At 41.6% G+C, this 14,619-nt stretch overlaps 1 protein-coding gene across 1 annotated transcript; it reads right to left on the reverse strand.

Moving 5' to 3' along the window:
- Window positions 1-1,236: 1,236 nt before the first annotated feature.
- On the reverse strand, window positions 1,237-3,134 carry LOC123307062. Its single transcript, XM_044889265.1, has 2 exons — window positions 2,495-3,134; window positions 1,237-2,378 (listed from the first exon to the last, which is right to left on the reverse strand). Exons 1-2 carry the CDS (start codon window positions 3,132-3,134, stop codon window positions 1,237-1,239), a joined length of 1,782 nt encoding a protein of 593 aa, XP_044745200.1.
- Between the last annotated feature and the right edge of the window lie 11,485 nt (window positions 3,135-14,619).

Consider the following 14,619-nt stretch of genomic DNA (forward strand, 5'->3'; position numbering starts at 1 on the left):
TTATAAACAATGCCCAATTATTTACATTGCCCGTAACATATATAAGTTGTTCTGTGACGAATGCCCCGCATATTATATAGGTCAAACCGGTCGTTCTCTGGGGATTAGAATTGATGAACACAAGAGATCAATTCTCCAAAATAAATCAACGACTGGCTTCTCCAACCATTGTATTACTTCCAACCACTTTATAGACTTTAATAAAACAAAAATTTTACACAAGGGCACTAAAGGCAAACGTATGGACCTTTTGGAATGTTTAGAAATATATTCAGCCCTAAAACAAAACCTCCCAATCGTAAATGACCAACTTGATTTTCGCCTGTCTCCGGTCTTAACATCTGTTATCTGATAGTAATAATGTGAATAATGTGTATTTCGTGTTCCTATGTATTTCATGTTCAGTTTTGAGAATGGGGTGAAACCCGAAACATGCATGTCAACGAGAATAATTTTAATAAATTGTGAAACGTATAGTCGAGTGTTTTTTATTGTTTTATTTATGTTAATTTTCCAAGTACTGGTAATAAGATGATGGGTCTATAGTTGTCAACTTTCTGTCTGTCCAAATTGGCCTTGGGGATATTTATTATGTGTCCTGTTTTCCATATATCCGGGAATATGCAGTTATTTAGACAGAATTCATAAATTTTTATAAGATGTTTATGAATTGTATCTTCTAGTTTTTTCAGTACAATCCATGGAATATTGTCATCGCCAGGAGTGCTATTTTTGGAGCTATGAAGTAATTGGTAGTAGTCTGTTTCTTCTATTGTTATCGGTTCCACAATGTCATCCCGCCTTTTGAAATAATCCTCATACCATTCATCTATATGTGCTCTATTGCTCCTATCAAAGAGGTTGTCGTTGCTAAATTTATATCTTGTTTTGTAGTGTTCAGCAAATAGTTGGGCTTTTTCTTGATCAGTTTTATATTCTCTGTCATTCTTGATTATTGTCGGTATCGAGAAATATTGCTTGGATTTAGATAATTTATTCACCTCATTGTAGAATTTTTTACCTTTGGACTCATTGATATTATTGCAAGCAGTAATCCACTTGTTCTCTCTGTATTGTTGTATCATTCTATGTAAACTTTTGCTATAGTTATTCAAGTCTTTTTTGAATTCTGGGTTTTTGTTTTCACAGTATTCCCTATACATTCTCCTTTTCACCACCTGGCAGTGGTCTTGTTCCATCGGTAGAGACGAGGTAACCAAGGAACTTTACTTCTGGTTATCCAAAGATGCATTTGGCTGGGTTGAGGACGATGGAGTAGTTGCGGAACCTCTCGAAGATGATCCGAAGATGTTCCATGTGTTCTTCTTCCGACGATGAGGCGATCAGTACGTCATCAATGTAGCTGAAGCAGAAGTCCAGTCCTTGTAAAACCTCATCGATGAATCTTTGGAAAGTCTGTGCTGCGTTCCGTAGTCCAAACGTCATGACTGGGAACTCGAACAATCCAAATGGCGTGGTGATGGCGGTCTTGGGAACATCTTCTTCGGCCAGGGGAATCTGGTTGTACGCCCTCACTAGATCGAGGGTTGAGAAAATTTTCTTCCCCTGGAGGATGTGGGCGTAGTCCTGGATGTGTCTCACGGGATACTGATCGGGGACAGTCCGGGCGTTTAGGGCACGGTAGTCTCCACACGGTCTCCATTCTTCAGAACCCTTTTTTGGTGCGAGATGCAGTGGGGATGACCATGGACTCTTGGATGGTCGGGCGATTCCTAGTCGTAGCATGGCTTCGAACTCCTTTTTGGCTACCTTGTACTTTTCTGGTGCCAAACGTCGTGGTCTCGAAGCTACTGGTGGTCCGGGCATCGTCTTGATGTGATGCCTTGTGTTGTGCCTGATGCGTCCTGGGGCTCCTGTAGGTCTGGTGATCTCTGGAAATTGCGTTAGTAGATCATGATACCTGGAGGATCCGTTGACAGACTTGACTTCTGGGATGGAGCACTCAGCCACTTCTCCTTGGGTAGTGAGTTGGGTGGTTCCGTCCAAAAGTCTTCGGTTCCTCACGTCCACTAGCAGGTTATAGAAACTCAAGAAGTCGACGCCGATGATGGGTTTTGATACGTCTGCTATGACGAACCTCCATGTGAAATCTCGGCGTAGTCCTAGGTTCAGCGTGAGGGTGGTTGTACCATACGTGGCGATGGGTGTCCCATTGGCTGCTGAAAGGACGTAGTCGGACTTCTCTCTTCTGCCAGTGACTGCGCTGCGAGGGTAGACGCACAGGTCTGCTCCAGTGTCGACCAGGAACTGCAACTTGGAGTCCTGATCCGTAATGAACAAGCGGCGCGTCGTTGGGCTGGGATCACTGGCCGCTTCTAGTGAAGGCCCCCTTCGTTTCCCGAGGTGTAGTTGCAGGGCTGCACGCACTTCGTGGACCTGGCTCCAAATCTAGTATGGTACCAGCACTTTCCGTCAGTTGGCGATCGTCTGCGACTCTGGCTTCTTCGACGGTCGTGGGAACGGCTTCGGTTACCATCTCTTCTGGGTCGGTGGTGTGCTGCCGGCTCTGCTCGCAGGGTGGCTATCTCCAGGTTCAGTCCTAAGAACATCTGCTCCAGCTTCCTATCGATGATGGCCTCTATGTTGGTTGTCTCTGCTATCTGGTGGACGATAGTTCGGGAGGCTTCCATTATATTGTCCGCATGGGTTGCCAAGTCTTCGAGATTTGTGTCCTTGATGATGGCCAATGACACCTGGACACACTTGGGTAGCCGGCTCATCCACAGGGATTTCATCAGGGCATCTGGGACGGTTCGATCTGCGAGTCCCTGTAAATGTCGAAGGAATTGTGATGGCTTACGATCTCCCATTTCCTCTCGTTCCAGTAGGCGGCGGGTCTTCTCTTCTTGGGAGGCACTCAGACGTCGCACCAGCTCCATCTTCAATTTCTCGTAGGCCCCGTCGGTAGGTGGGTTCATGATTATGTCCTTCACCTCGGCGGCAAATTTTGCTGGCAGGGCTCCTACGATGTAGCCAAACTTAGTCCGGTCTTGTGTCACTCCGGAGCAAAGAAAACTTCCTGCAGCCATGGCAAACCATAATTCGGGATCGGCGGCTACAAACTCGGGCATCCGAACGGAGACTCTGGAGACCTGGGCTGCTTCTTGTTCCATTTTTCTTCCGGGCTTCTTTTCGATCACGTCGGGGTCACCAATTTGTGGGTTGAATAGTCTGTTGAGCTGGAACTATCGTTAGTTTTTCTAGGGAAAAGGGAAGTGAAATAAAATATTCCAACAGAATATCACAGTTTTTATTCAACCCAACTTTATGAGGGTTGCCCTGAAGAGTAAAATATGTCCAATGTCGTTTTAACAAAAACGAATTTGTTTCGCCCTAATGTGCGGTCACTGTTGACGTCCGGAATGCAGGCTCGGGATGCAGGTCAAGTGTCGCCCTGATAATTGTTGCCAGATGTGTTGGGACCGCAGGTCTTCGAGTAGCTGGAGTGGTTTTAAGAAAAACCTTTTGTGTGCAGGCTTGGAATGCGGAAGCGATTGTGACGAGGCAGATTTTACCCCGCCACGAAAAGGAAATTTCTCTACCGATACTTTCTCAAAAGGACCTGACAATCGAAGTATTTCGGAAGAAAACAGTTGAATTATCATAGGGGGGATTTACCGATTGATTTCATGTCATTGTTTTCCACCGACCAGTCCCATATTCGAGCGGAGACCGAATATATCTTGTTTTCAGAATTCATATATTTTAGAATTCTTTCCGTTGAACCGTACTTTTTCTGACTCGAAAAAGGTCTTTCAATTTGTTCCGTTTTTCCTTCTCTTCAATTGTTTCTGTCTCTTTCCGAGCCCGTTGATTTACCGAACAATTTGAGTTTATCCAATGGGGGACTGAGTTACCCATGGTGGGGACAATTTTCCGGGGTACCTACTTCTTCGAGTTCCGTCGCTGAAGGTCAAGATGAGTATGAATCGTGATTGAGAGTTGAACGAGTGAGGCGATTGTCAAGTGAAAACCGTACTTACGAGACACAAAGGAATTTCTAAGGCAAGTGATATTTGAAATTATTACCGCTTCATTGCACCTTTATGGAATAACATTCTCTCTAGACTTGTGCTTGGCTGAAAACCGTGAGCTAACCATTTCCTGCTGTATATAGCTGTCCGTTACCGTAGGGTGACATTTGGGTCCCAGGAGGACGTTGGGCCCCCCTGATTTTTCCGATTCCTGAATATTTGACCGTTTCATCCCGATTTCCAACCGTTTGAATTATAGTTATAGGTTAGATTCGCCGAGCATAGAGTTGGGATTTCATAACCGTCAAATACCCTCACCGCCGGACTCTGTGGCCGCTGTTTGACAGTCAGCCAGCTAGAGGTCACCGAGAGAGAGAGAGAGACCGAAGGACATCGGATCATAGACAAACTACCGAGACAGAGATAGAGGGCGTACCCCGGTGAACTGGTGTTTTTTAAATTTTGACCTGACTGAATTCCGTTTATTATTTTTAAAACCGTTCGTACTTTTCATTCAATTGTGTCTTGCACTTAGTTCAATTGAGACTTGACTTACTTCCGTATATTTCCGAAACCGTCCATTTTCCTGAAGTGAAATTTTGCAAGCCGTCCTGCGCCGACCAGACACAGCCGTTGACGTCCACGATTTAGTGTACCTGTCTATTTTCTTTTGTGTACAGTTTATTTTAATAGAAATAAATAGTTCAACATTTATTTTTGTTGCCAATTATTTTGCCAGTGAGAGTCAATTCATTAAATCAGTTTCATCTAAGAGTTTAGTTAGAAGAGGTAAGTACTCTTTCTGACGCCTAAAGACCGTTGAAAAGCAGACACTTAGAAGACGCTACCGCCCTAGTCTTCATCGATACCCTTCTCCACTGATACTCAAGTCTACCCGGGCTCTCCAATTCTTTGGGGATTCTGTGAGAGACGTAGGGTTTGACTGATTGCCCCACTGGCGCCCGAGCAACCGTAAGGAGCTGCCAGAGTACGAAAAGTCTGTCAAATCTGGCGCCCGAGCAGGGACTTCTGCTGTTCTGTGAGTAGTTCCTGTTACCGTAACCGGACCGTTTTCTTTAAATACTCTACACTGGCAAATTTGTAACCGTTCTTTATTCCTTGTATATATCCATATTGTGCATATTGTAAATATTTCTTCCGAGTTTCTGGCGCCGTTAAAATGGATGTCAACCGACTGAAAAGTGACGAACTTACGTGGGAGTTAGAGGCAAGAGGCTGCACCGTGGGACACACCGTTCAGGAGAAAAGAGCTCAACTGAGAAGGGCCATCCATTCCGAAATACCGTTCATTCCAAGAGATGAAATTGACCAGGCACAGGAAATTGGTGTTTGTGGTGCCAAGTTGTTCGACTTGATGGGAGAGATATGTGAGTTCGATTTTAATAATAGAGACAATGAGTTGCAGCGCATTAGGAGCCGGCTACTGCACGTTCAAGGCCGACTGAGAAGATTATCTCCGGAAGCTGTCAGTCTGCTTCACAAGAAAACCGAGCTGGAGCACTCTCTGAAGATGGCTATGAGATTGCTGGAGAATACTCACTGGTTAGGTGGTATTCCAGAGAACCTGTCAGCCGGCACACCGTCGCTGATTGACCAGGAATTACCGGACTGCGCATCTAGACTTGGTCCAGGTCTGATTCCGTGCTCAACCACCGTTGGAGAAGCAGACTTGTTGAATTTGGGTTCTCCCACAGTCTTCTGACTGTGACATATCCCGACCGACCACTCATGATGACCGGCTGCAGCAAAACCGACAAGAAGTTTGCAGATTAATAACCGAACAAATTGAACGTACTTTTTTGCAGAAACAACCTTCATACCACCGACCGCCCGCCGACATCCTCCCATTTACCGTTGAACAAGCACTGCCAACCGACCGAACCAGTGAGGAAAACAGACCGCTAATAACATCCCCTGAGTCAAGGCGATTAACGAGGGAGTTTGCCGAATCAACCAGGAGAGTTTCATTTGCGTCATCTCCTACCGATACCGCTGGGATGAGATACGTAAGAAGCGACGTACCGACGACCAAGGAAGCCGAACTGACGACCGAATACCCGCCGATGAAACCGCCGAAAACCACCGACCATTCCATCGTTCCTACCGTTCCTGTGTGGAAATGGAACCTGACGTTCGATGGGTCAACCAGTGTGACCTCATTCCTGGAGGAGGCTGAGTATCTTGCCGAGGCTAGAAAGGTGAGCCACGAACAGTTATTCGAGTCAATATACGAGCTGTTACGTAGGGATGCAAGAGACTGGTACATTCCCCGGAGAGGCACCTTCACCGACTGGACCGATTTCAAGGAACAACTCCGAGAGGCCTTTCTTCCTCCCGACTACGAGGACATCCTTTTGGAGGAAATCAAGAAACGCACTCAAGGAACCGATGAACGACTCTTGTTGTATGTAACTCGAATGCAAAATCTGTTTCAGAAGCTGACCGTAAAGCGACCGACCGAGGAAGAACAGGTGAATATCATCCGACGACGTTTACTGCCAGAACTGCAAACCGCCCTGGCCTTCCAACCGACTTCAACCATAGATGAACTGCTTCGAAAAGGAAAAGTGTTCGAATTGGTCAAATGGCAAACTGCTAACTGTGCTTTGCCACCGATCCAAAAGAGTCTCATCAACGAACCGCATCTTACCTTCCGAAATCCCTCACCGAACGTCCAACCGATCGGAATGCACCTCAGCACACTGTCCGAACCGTCCGATAAACCGAAACTTGTACAAAACTCTACAGCACGTCAGAGACAAGATTATTATTATTATTATTATTATTATGAAGGAAACAGAGAAGAGGCCGTAGCCTATAAATCTCATACAAAATGAAAATAAATGACACTTCAGAAGATAAAAACAAAACAAAAATATAAAAACAAAATTCAGCAATCCTATGCACATAAAAACTACAATAAGTCTAGTCTGTTTTTAAAAGAGTTTACACTCTCAGCGCAAACAATACTGGCTGGTAGCGAGTTCCACTCCGCGAACACGCGATTCGGTAGAAAAAACTGTCTCGCACGAGTTCGGAACACTTCATGGTAAAGCTTGTATTGGTGGCCGCGAAGTTGATTTGTATTTAGCGTGAAAATGTTGTCCAGGTTGCCACCAATAAAACCATGCAGAATCCGGTAAGTCACTATAAGATCACCACGCATTCTACGATCACTAAACGAGTCAAGCTTAAAAATTTTAAGTCTATCCTCATAAGAAGGGCGAATTCTCCCAAAAGGAATCCGCGTCGCAGAACGCTGCACACCCTCCAAACGCTGTCGGTCAGAGATGAACCGAAGAATACCGTCCGACCGCCAACCGAAACCCAGTGCTGGAGATGTGGTGGTAAGGGCCATCTACGAGTACAGTGTACATCGAAACCGATACTTTTCTGCTCTCGATGTGGTAAGAAGGGTATAATGTCCAAAGACTGTCAGTGTCCGTTACCGAGAACCCCGGTTATTCCGAAGAAAATCCTTCCTGATAACCGTCCTATAACTAATGTTCTTATAGGAGACAAGGAGTTCCGGGCACTATTGGACACCGGATCAACCAGGTCCTTCATCAGCAGTGAAGTGGCTGCTCACTGCAAGGCCGCTGGAATAACACCGAATTATGTAAGAGACGTTACCACCACCGTCGCTAACGGAAGTTCTATCCCGATTAAGGAAATGTACACAGCACAGGTTCAGGTTGGATCCGAAAATATTGAGGCTACGTGGTTGTTAGTTTCAGATTTACCGATCAGTGTAGTACTGGGAATGGATGTACTGAGAGCACACGACTTCTCCATCAATCTCCAAACCGCCGAATGCTGTCTGAATGGCAGGTCCCTAAAGGACAAGCCCATGACGCAGGAAGAGCAGAATCAGTTACCGTCACCGTTACCGTTACCGTCACCGTTACCGCTACCGTTACCGACCGAAGGAACCATATGCCTGACCGAGGACAATGTAAGTTGCTCATGGTACAGGAGGAAATTGGCAGAAGTAAAATCGAATCCTACAGCGGTTCCTGACTACAGGATAGTGTCAGGAAAATTATACCGCCATTTTTGCGATTCCGATGATTTTACAGAGCCAGAATTGGGAAATGTTATGTGTTCCGAAAGATGACCGAAGAGAAGTCCTTCTCGAAAACCACGATATGTGTAATTTTCTTAGCTGGTGGTCGTCTGTCTCGATCGCTGAGTGTGAATGTGAATGAATGAATGATGTTTGTTTTACATTTGGGTTCTTTTTATACCATTTTCGGGACATTTTCTCTGCACCAATGAAATTGTACGACGAAGGAGGAGTGGTTTCCTATGTTTCTCGGTTTGGATTTTCTCGTCGAATTTGCTGTAGGAATTCGGCATGTGAATTTATTTTCGAGGAAATTATTACATTTCCTACACTAATAATAAGGAATATTATGAGCAGACAATGAATCAGTAATCATTTTTATTGAGATGGACTTGAGAAGTTTCCATGCTGGTGCTACATACCCATTTTCATGTAAGAAGATCTAGAGAAGTCTGAAAATCTATATAAATTATGAAATATAATAAAATATATAGTTCTGAGAAGGCAATGGTTCGATTTGTCTTGAGTGGACATTTCAGTTGAGCGGTGCTAGCAAGGATTATGAATCTATTTCTAGATTCTGAAATCTCTTGCACGTGGACTAATTTCTTTAGAATGAAATTATCATGAAAATGGTGTAATTTATAATTTTGAGTAGTCTGAGAGTACTTTACCTTATGAGAAGAACAATTTAGCACCAGGATTGTGCGAGAAGACTGAAAAATTGAAAACAACTCAAAGAGGTGAACTTAAAATGAGGTGTTACAAATCAAGATGATAGCAGCGCGAAGTTAATTCAACGAAGCTAACAAAGAGAATCCTAAGAAAAATATGTAAATGTGTGGTTTTTCACTTCTGAAAAACACGGAAAGTGGGGCCGCTGCGTCGTTCAACCAGCGCACCGCCGAATCGGGGTACCATACGTGGCCACCGGAGCTGGTCAGGAGCGTCGACTAGAGAGAGGTCGGAGGGGGGCTTCGCTCAATTTTTAACAAGTTCCGAAAGTGATATTTTGTGGGACACGCCGCGCAAAATCCTGCGAGTCCCATAAAATCACTATCGGATCTTGTTACCTGATTTCCACTTTCTTGAATTGAAGAGTGAAGAAATACACACCTAAGTTACAATGCAAGCGCTATCATAATAAAATACGAAACAATATGGTATTGTCAAATCCGTCGACATGCATATGCAACATCGAACTGAAAGTGGAAATCGTCCACAAAATAGAAACATTCGGTACTGTTTGTGTGAATTGTTACTTTCAAGTTACTGAAAAAATAATACCGAAAGTTGCATTTTTGGGATGGCTACAGCAAAAAGATTTTTACGTTACAAGTTCCGAAAGTGATATTTTGTGGGACACGCCGCGCAAAATCCTGCGAGTCCCATAAAATCACTATCGGATCTTGTTACCTGATATCCACTTTCTTGAATTGAAGAGTGAAGAAATACACACCTAAGTTACAATGCAAGCGCTATCATAATAAAATACAAAACAATAAGGTATTGTCAAATCCATCGACATGCATATGCAAAATCGAACTGAAAGTGGAAATCACCCCGAAAACAGGAACATTCGGTACTGTTTGTGTGAATTGTTACTTTCAAGTTAATGAATCAATAATACCGAAAGTTTCATTTTTGGGATGGCTACAGCAAAAAGATATTTACGTAACAAGTTCCGAAAGTGATATTTTGTGGGACACGCCGCGCACAATCCTGCGAGTCCCATAAAATCACTATCGGATCTTGCTACCTGATTTCCACTTTCTTGAATTTAAGAGTGAAGAAATACACACCTAAGTTACAATGCAAGCGCTATCATAATAAAATACAAAACAATATGGTATTGTCAAATCCATCGACATTCCTATGCAAAATCGAACTGAAAGTGGAAATCACCCCGAAAATAGGAACATTCGGTACTGTTTGTGTGAATTGTTACTTTCAAGTTACTGAAAAAATAATACCGAAAGTTGCATTTTTCGGATGGCTACAGCAAAAACATTTTTACGTAACAAGTTCCGAAAGTGATATTTTGTGGGACACGCCGCGCAAAATCCTGCGAGTCCCATAAAATCACAATCGGATCTTGTTACCTGATTTCCACTTTCTTGAATTGAAGAGTGAAGAAATACACACCTAAGTTACAATGCAAGCGCTATCATAGTATAATACGAAACAATATGGTATTGTCAAATCCATCGACATGCATATGCAAAATCGAACTGAAAGTGGAAATCGTCCACAAAATAGAAACATTCGGTACTGTTTGTGTGAATTGTTACTTTCAAGTTACTGAAAAAATAATACCGAAATTTGCATTTTTGGGATGGCTACAGCAAAAAGATTTTTACGTTACAAGTTCCGAAAGTGATATTTTGTGGGACACGCCGCGCAAAATCCTGCGAGTCCCATAAAATCACTATCGGATCTTGTTACCTGATATCCACTTTCTTGAATTGAAGAGTGAAGAAATACACACCTAAGTTACAATGCAAGCGCTATCATAATAAAATACAAAACAATATGGTATTGTCAAATCCATCGACATGCATATGCAAAATCGAACTGAAAGTGGAAATCACCCCGAAAACAGGAACATTCGGTACTGTTTGTGTGAATTGTTACTTTCAAGTTAATGAATCAATAATACCGAAAGTTTCATTTTTGGGATGGCTACAGCACAAAGATTTCTACGTAACAAGTTCCGAAAGTGATATTTTGTGGGACACGCCGCGCAAAATCCTGCGAGTCCCATAAAATCACTATCGGATCTTGTTACCTGATTTCCACTTTCTTGAATTGAAGAGTGAAGAAATACACACCTAAGTTACAATGCAAGCGCTATCATAGTATAATACGAAACAATATGGTATTGTCAAATCCATCGACATGCATATGCAAAATCGAACTGAAAGTGGAAATCGTCCCAAAAATAAAAACCTTCGGTACTGTTTGTGTGAATTGTTACTTTCAAGTTACTAAAAAAATAATACCGAAAGTTGCCTATTTTGGGATGGCTACAGCAAAAACATTTTTACGTAACAAGTTCCGAAAGTGATATTTTGTGGGACACGCCGCGCAAAATCCTGCGAGTCCCATAAAATCACTATCGGATCTTGCTACCTGATTTCCACTTTCTTGAATTGAAGAGTGAAGAAATACACACCTAAGTTACAATGCCAGCGCTATCATAATAAAATACAAAACAATATGGTATTGTCAAATCCATCGGCATGCATATGCAAAATCGAACTGAAAGTGGAAATCACCCCGAAAATAGGAACATTCGGTACTGTTTGTGTGAATTGTTACTTTCAAGTTAATGAATCAATAATACCGAAAGTTTCATTTTTGGGATGGCTACAGCAAAAAGATATTTACGTAACAAGTTCCGAAAGTGATATTTTGTGGGACACGCCGCGCAAAATCCTGCGAGTCCCATAAAATCACTATCGGATCTTGTTACCTGATTTCCACTTTCTTGAATTGAAGAGTGGAGAAATACACACCTAAGTTACAATGCAAGCGCTATCATAATAAAATACGAAACAATATGGTATTGTCAAATCCATCGACATGCATATGCAAAATCGAACTGAAAGTGGAAATCGTCCCAAAAATAGAAACATTCGGTACTGTTTGTGTGAATTGTTACTTTCAAGTTACTGAAAAAATAATACCGAAAGTGGCATTTTTGGGATGGCTACAGCAAAAAGATTTTTACGTAACAAGTTCCGAAAGTGATATTTTGTGGGACACGCCGCTAAAATCCTGCGAGTCCCATAAAATCACTATCGGATCTTGTTACCTGATTTCCACTTTCTTGAATTGAAGAGTGAAGAAATACATATCTAAGTTACAATGCAAGCGCTATCATAATAAAATACGAAACAATATGGTATTGTCAAATCCATCGACATGCATATGCAAAATCGAACTGAAAGTGGAAATCGTCCACAAAATAGAAACATTTGGTACTGTTTGTGTGAATTGTTACTTTCAAGTTACTGAAAAAATAATACCGAAAGTTGCATTTTTGGGATGGCTACTGCAAAAAGATTTTTACTTAACAAGTTCCGAAAGTGATATTTTGTGGGACACGCCGCGCAAAATCCTGCGAGTCCCATAAAATCACTATCGGATCTTGTTACCTGTTTCCACTTTCTTGAATTGAAGAGTGAAGAAATACACACCTAAGTTACAATGCAAGCGCTGTCATAATAAAATACGAAACAATATGGTATTGTCAAATCCATCGACATGCATATGCAAAATCGAACTGAAAGTGGAAATCGTCCACAAAATAGAAACATTCGGTACTGTTTGTGTGAATTGTTACTTTCAAGTTACTGAAAAAATAATACCGAAAGTTGCATTTTTGGGATGGCTACAGCAAAAAGATTTTTACGTAACAAGTTCCGAAAGTGATATTTTGTGGGACACGCCGCGCAAAATCCTGCGAGTCCCATAAAATCACTATCGGATCTTGTTACCTGATTTCCACTTTCTTGAATTGAAGAGTGAAGAAATACACACCTAAGTTACAATGCAAGCGCTATCATAATAAAATACGAAACAATATGGTATTGTCAAATCCATCGACATGCATATGCAAAATCGAACTGAAAGTGGAAATCGTCCACAAAATAGAAACATTCGGTACTGTTTGTGTGAATTGTTACATTCAAGTTACTGAAAAAATAATACCGAAAGTTTCATTTTTGGGATGGCTACAGCAAAAAGATATTTACGTAACAAGTTCCGAAAGTGATATTTTGTGGGACACGCCGCGCAAAATCCTGCGAGTCCCATAAAATCACTATCGGATCTTGTTACCTGATTTCCACTTTCTTGAATTGAAGAGTGGAGAAATACACACCTAAGTTACAATGCAAGCGCTATCATAATAAAATACGAAACAATATGGTATTGTCAAATCCATCGACATGCATATGCAAAATCGAACTGAAAGTGGAAATCGTCCCAAAAATAGAAACATTCGGTACTGTTTGTGTGAATTGTTACTTTCAAGTTACTGAAAAAATAATACCGAAAGTGGCATTTTTGGGATGGCTACAGCAAAAAGATTTTTACGTAACAAGTTCCGAAAGTGATATTTTGTGGGACACGCCGCTAAAATCCTGCGAGTCCCATAAAATCACTATCGGATCTTGTTACCTGATTTCCACTTTCTTGAATTGAAGAGTGAAGAAATACATATCTAAGTTACAATGCAAGCGCTATCATAATAAAATACGAAACAATATGGTATTGTCAAATCCATCGACATGCATATGCAAAATCGAACTGAAAGTGGAAATCGTCCACAAAATAGAAACATTTGGTACTGTTTGTGTGAATTGTTACTTTCAAGTTACTGAAAAAATAATACCGAAAGTTGCATTTTTGGGATGGCTACTGCAAAAAGATTTTTACTTAACAAGTTCCGAAAGTGATATTTTGTGGGACACGCCGCGCAAAATCCTGCGAGTCCCATAAAATCACTATCGGATCTTGTTACCTGTTTCCACTTTCTTGAATTGAAGAGTGAAGAAATACACACCTAAGTTACAATGCAAGCGCTGTCATAATAAAATACGAAACAATATGGTATTGTCAAATCCATCGACATGCATATGCAAAATCGAACTGAAAGTGGAAATCGTCCACAAAATAGAAACATTCGGTACTGTTTGTGTGAATTGTTACTTTCAAGTTACTGAAAAAATAATACCGAAAGTTGCATTTTTGGGATGGCTACAGCAAAAAGATTTTTACGTAACAAGTTCCGAAAGTGATATTTTGTGGGACACGCCGCGCAAAATCCTGCGAGTCCCATAAAATCACTATCGGATCTTGTTACCTGATTTCCACTTTCTTGAATTGAAGAGTGAAGAAATACACACCTAAGTTACAATGCAAGCGCTATCATAATAAAATACGAAACAATATGGTATTGTCAAATCCATCGACATGCATATGCAAAATCGAACTGAAAGTGGAAATCGTCCACAAAATAGAAACATTCGGTACTGTTTGTGTGAATTGTTACATTCAAGTTACTGAAAAAATAATACCGAAAGTTTCATTTTTGGGATGGCTACAGCAAAAAAATATTTACGTAACAAGTTCCGAAAGTGATATTTTGTGGGACACGCCGCGCAAAATCCTGCGAGTCCCATAAAATCACTATCGGATCTTGTTACCTGATTTCCACTTTCTTGAATTGAAGAGTGAAGAAATACACACCTAAGTTACAATGCAAGCGCTATCATAATAAAATACGAAACAATATGGTATTGTCAAATCCATCGACATGCATATGCAAAATCGAACTGAAAGTGGAAATCGTCCACAAAATAGAAACATTCGGTACTGTTTGTGTGAATTGTTACTTTCAAGTTACTGAAAAAATAATACCGAAAGTTGCATTTTTGGGATGGCTACAGCAAAAAGATTTTTACGTAACAAGTTCCGAAAGTGATATTTTGTGGGACACGCCGCGCAAAATCTTGCGAGTCCCATAAA

Source organism: Coccinella septempunctata, chromosome 2, assembly GCF_907165205.1.
Source record: "Coccinella septempunctata chromosome 2, icCocSept1.1, whole genome shotgun sequence".
Classification (NCBI taxonomy): Eukaryota; Metazoa; Arthropoda; class Insecta; order Coleoptera; family Coccinellidae; genus Coccinella; species Coccinella septempunctata.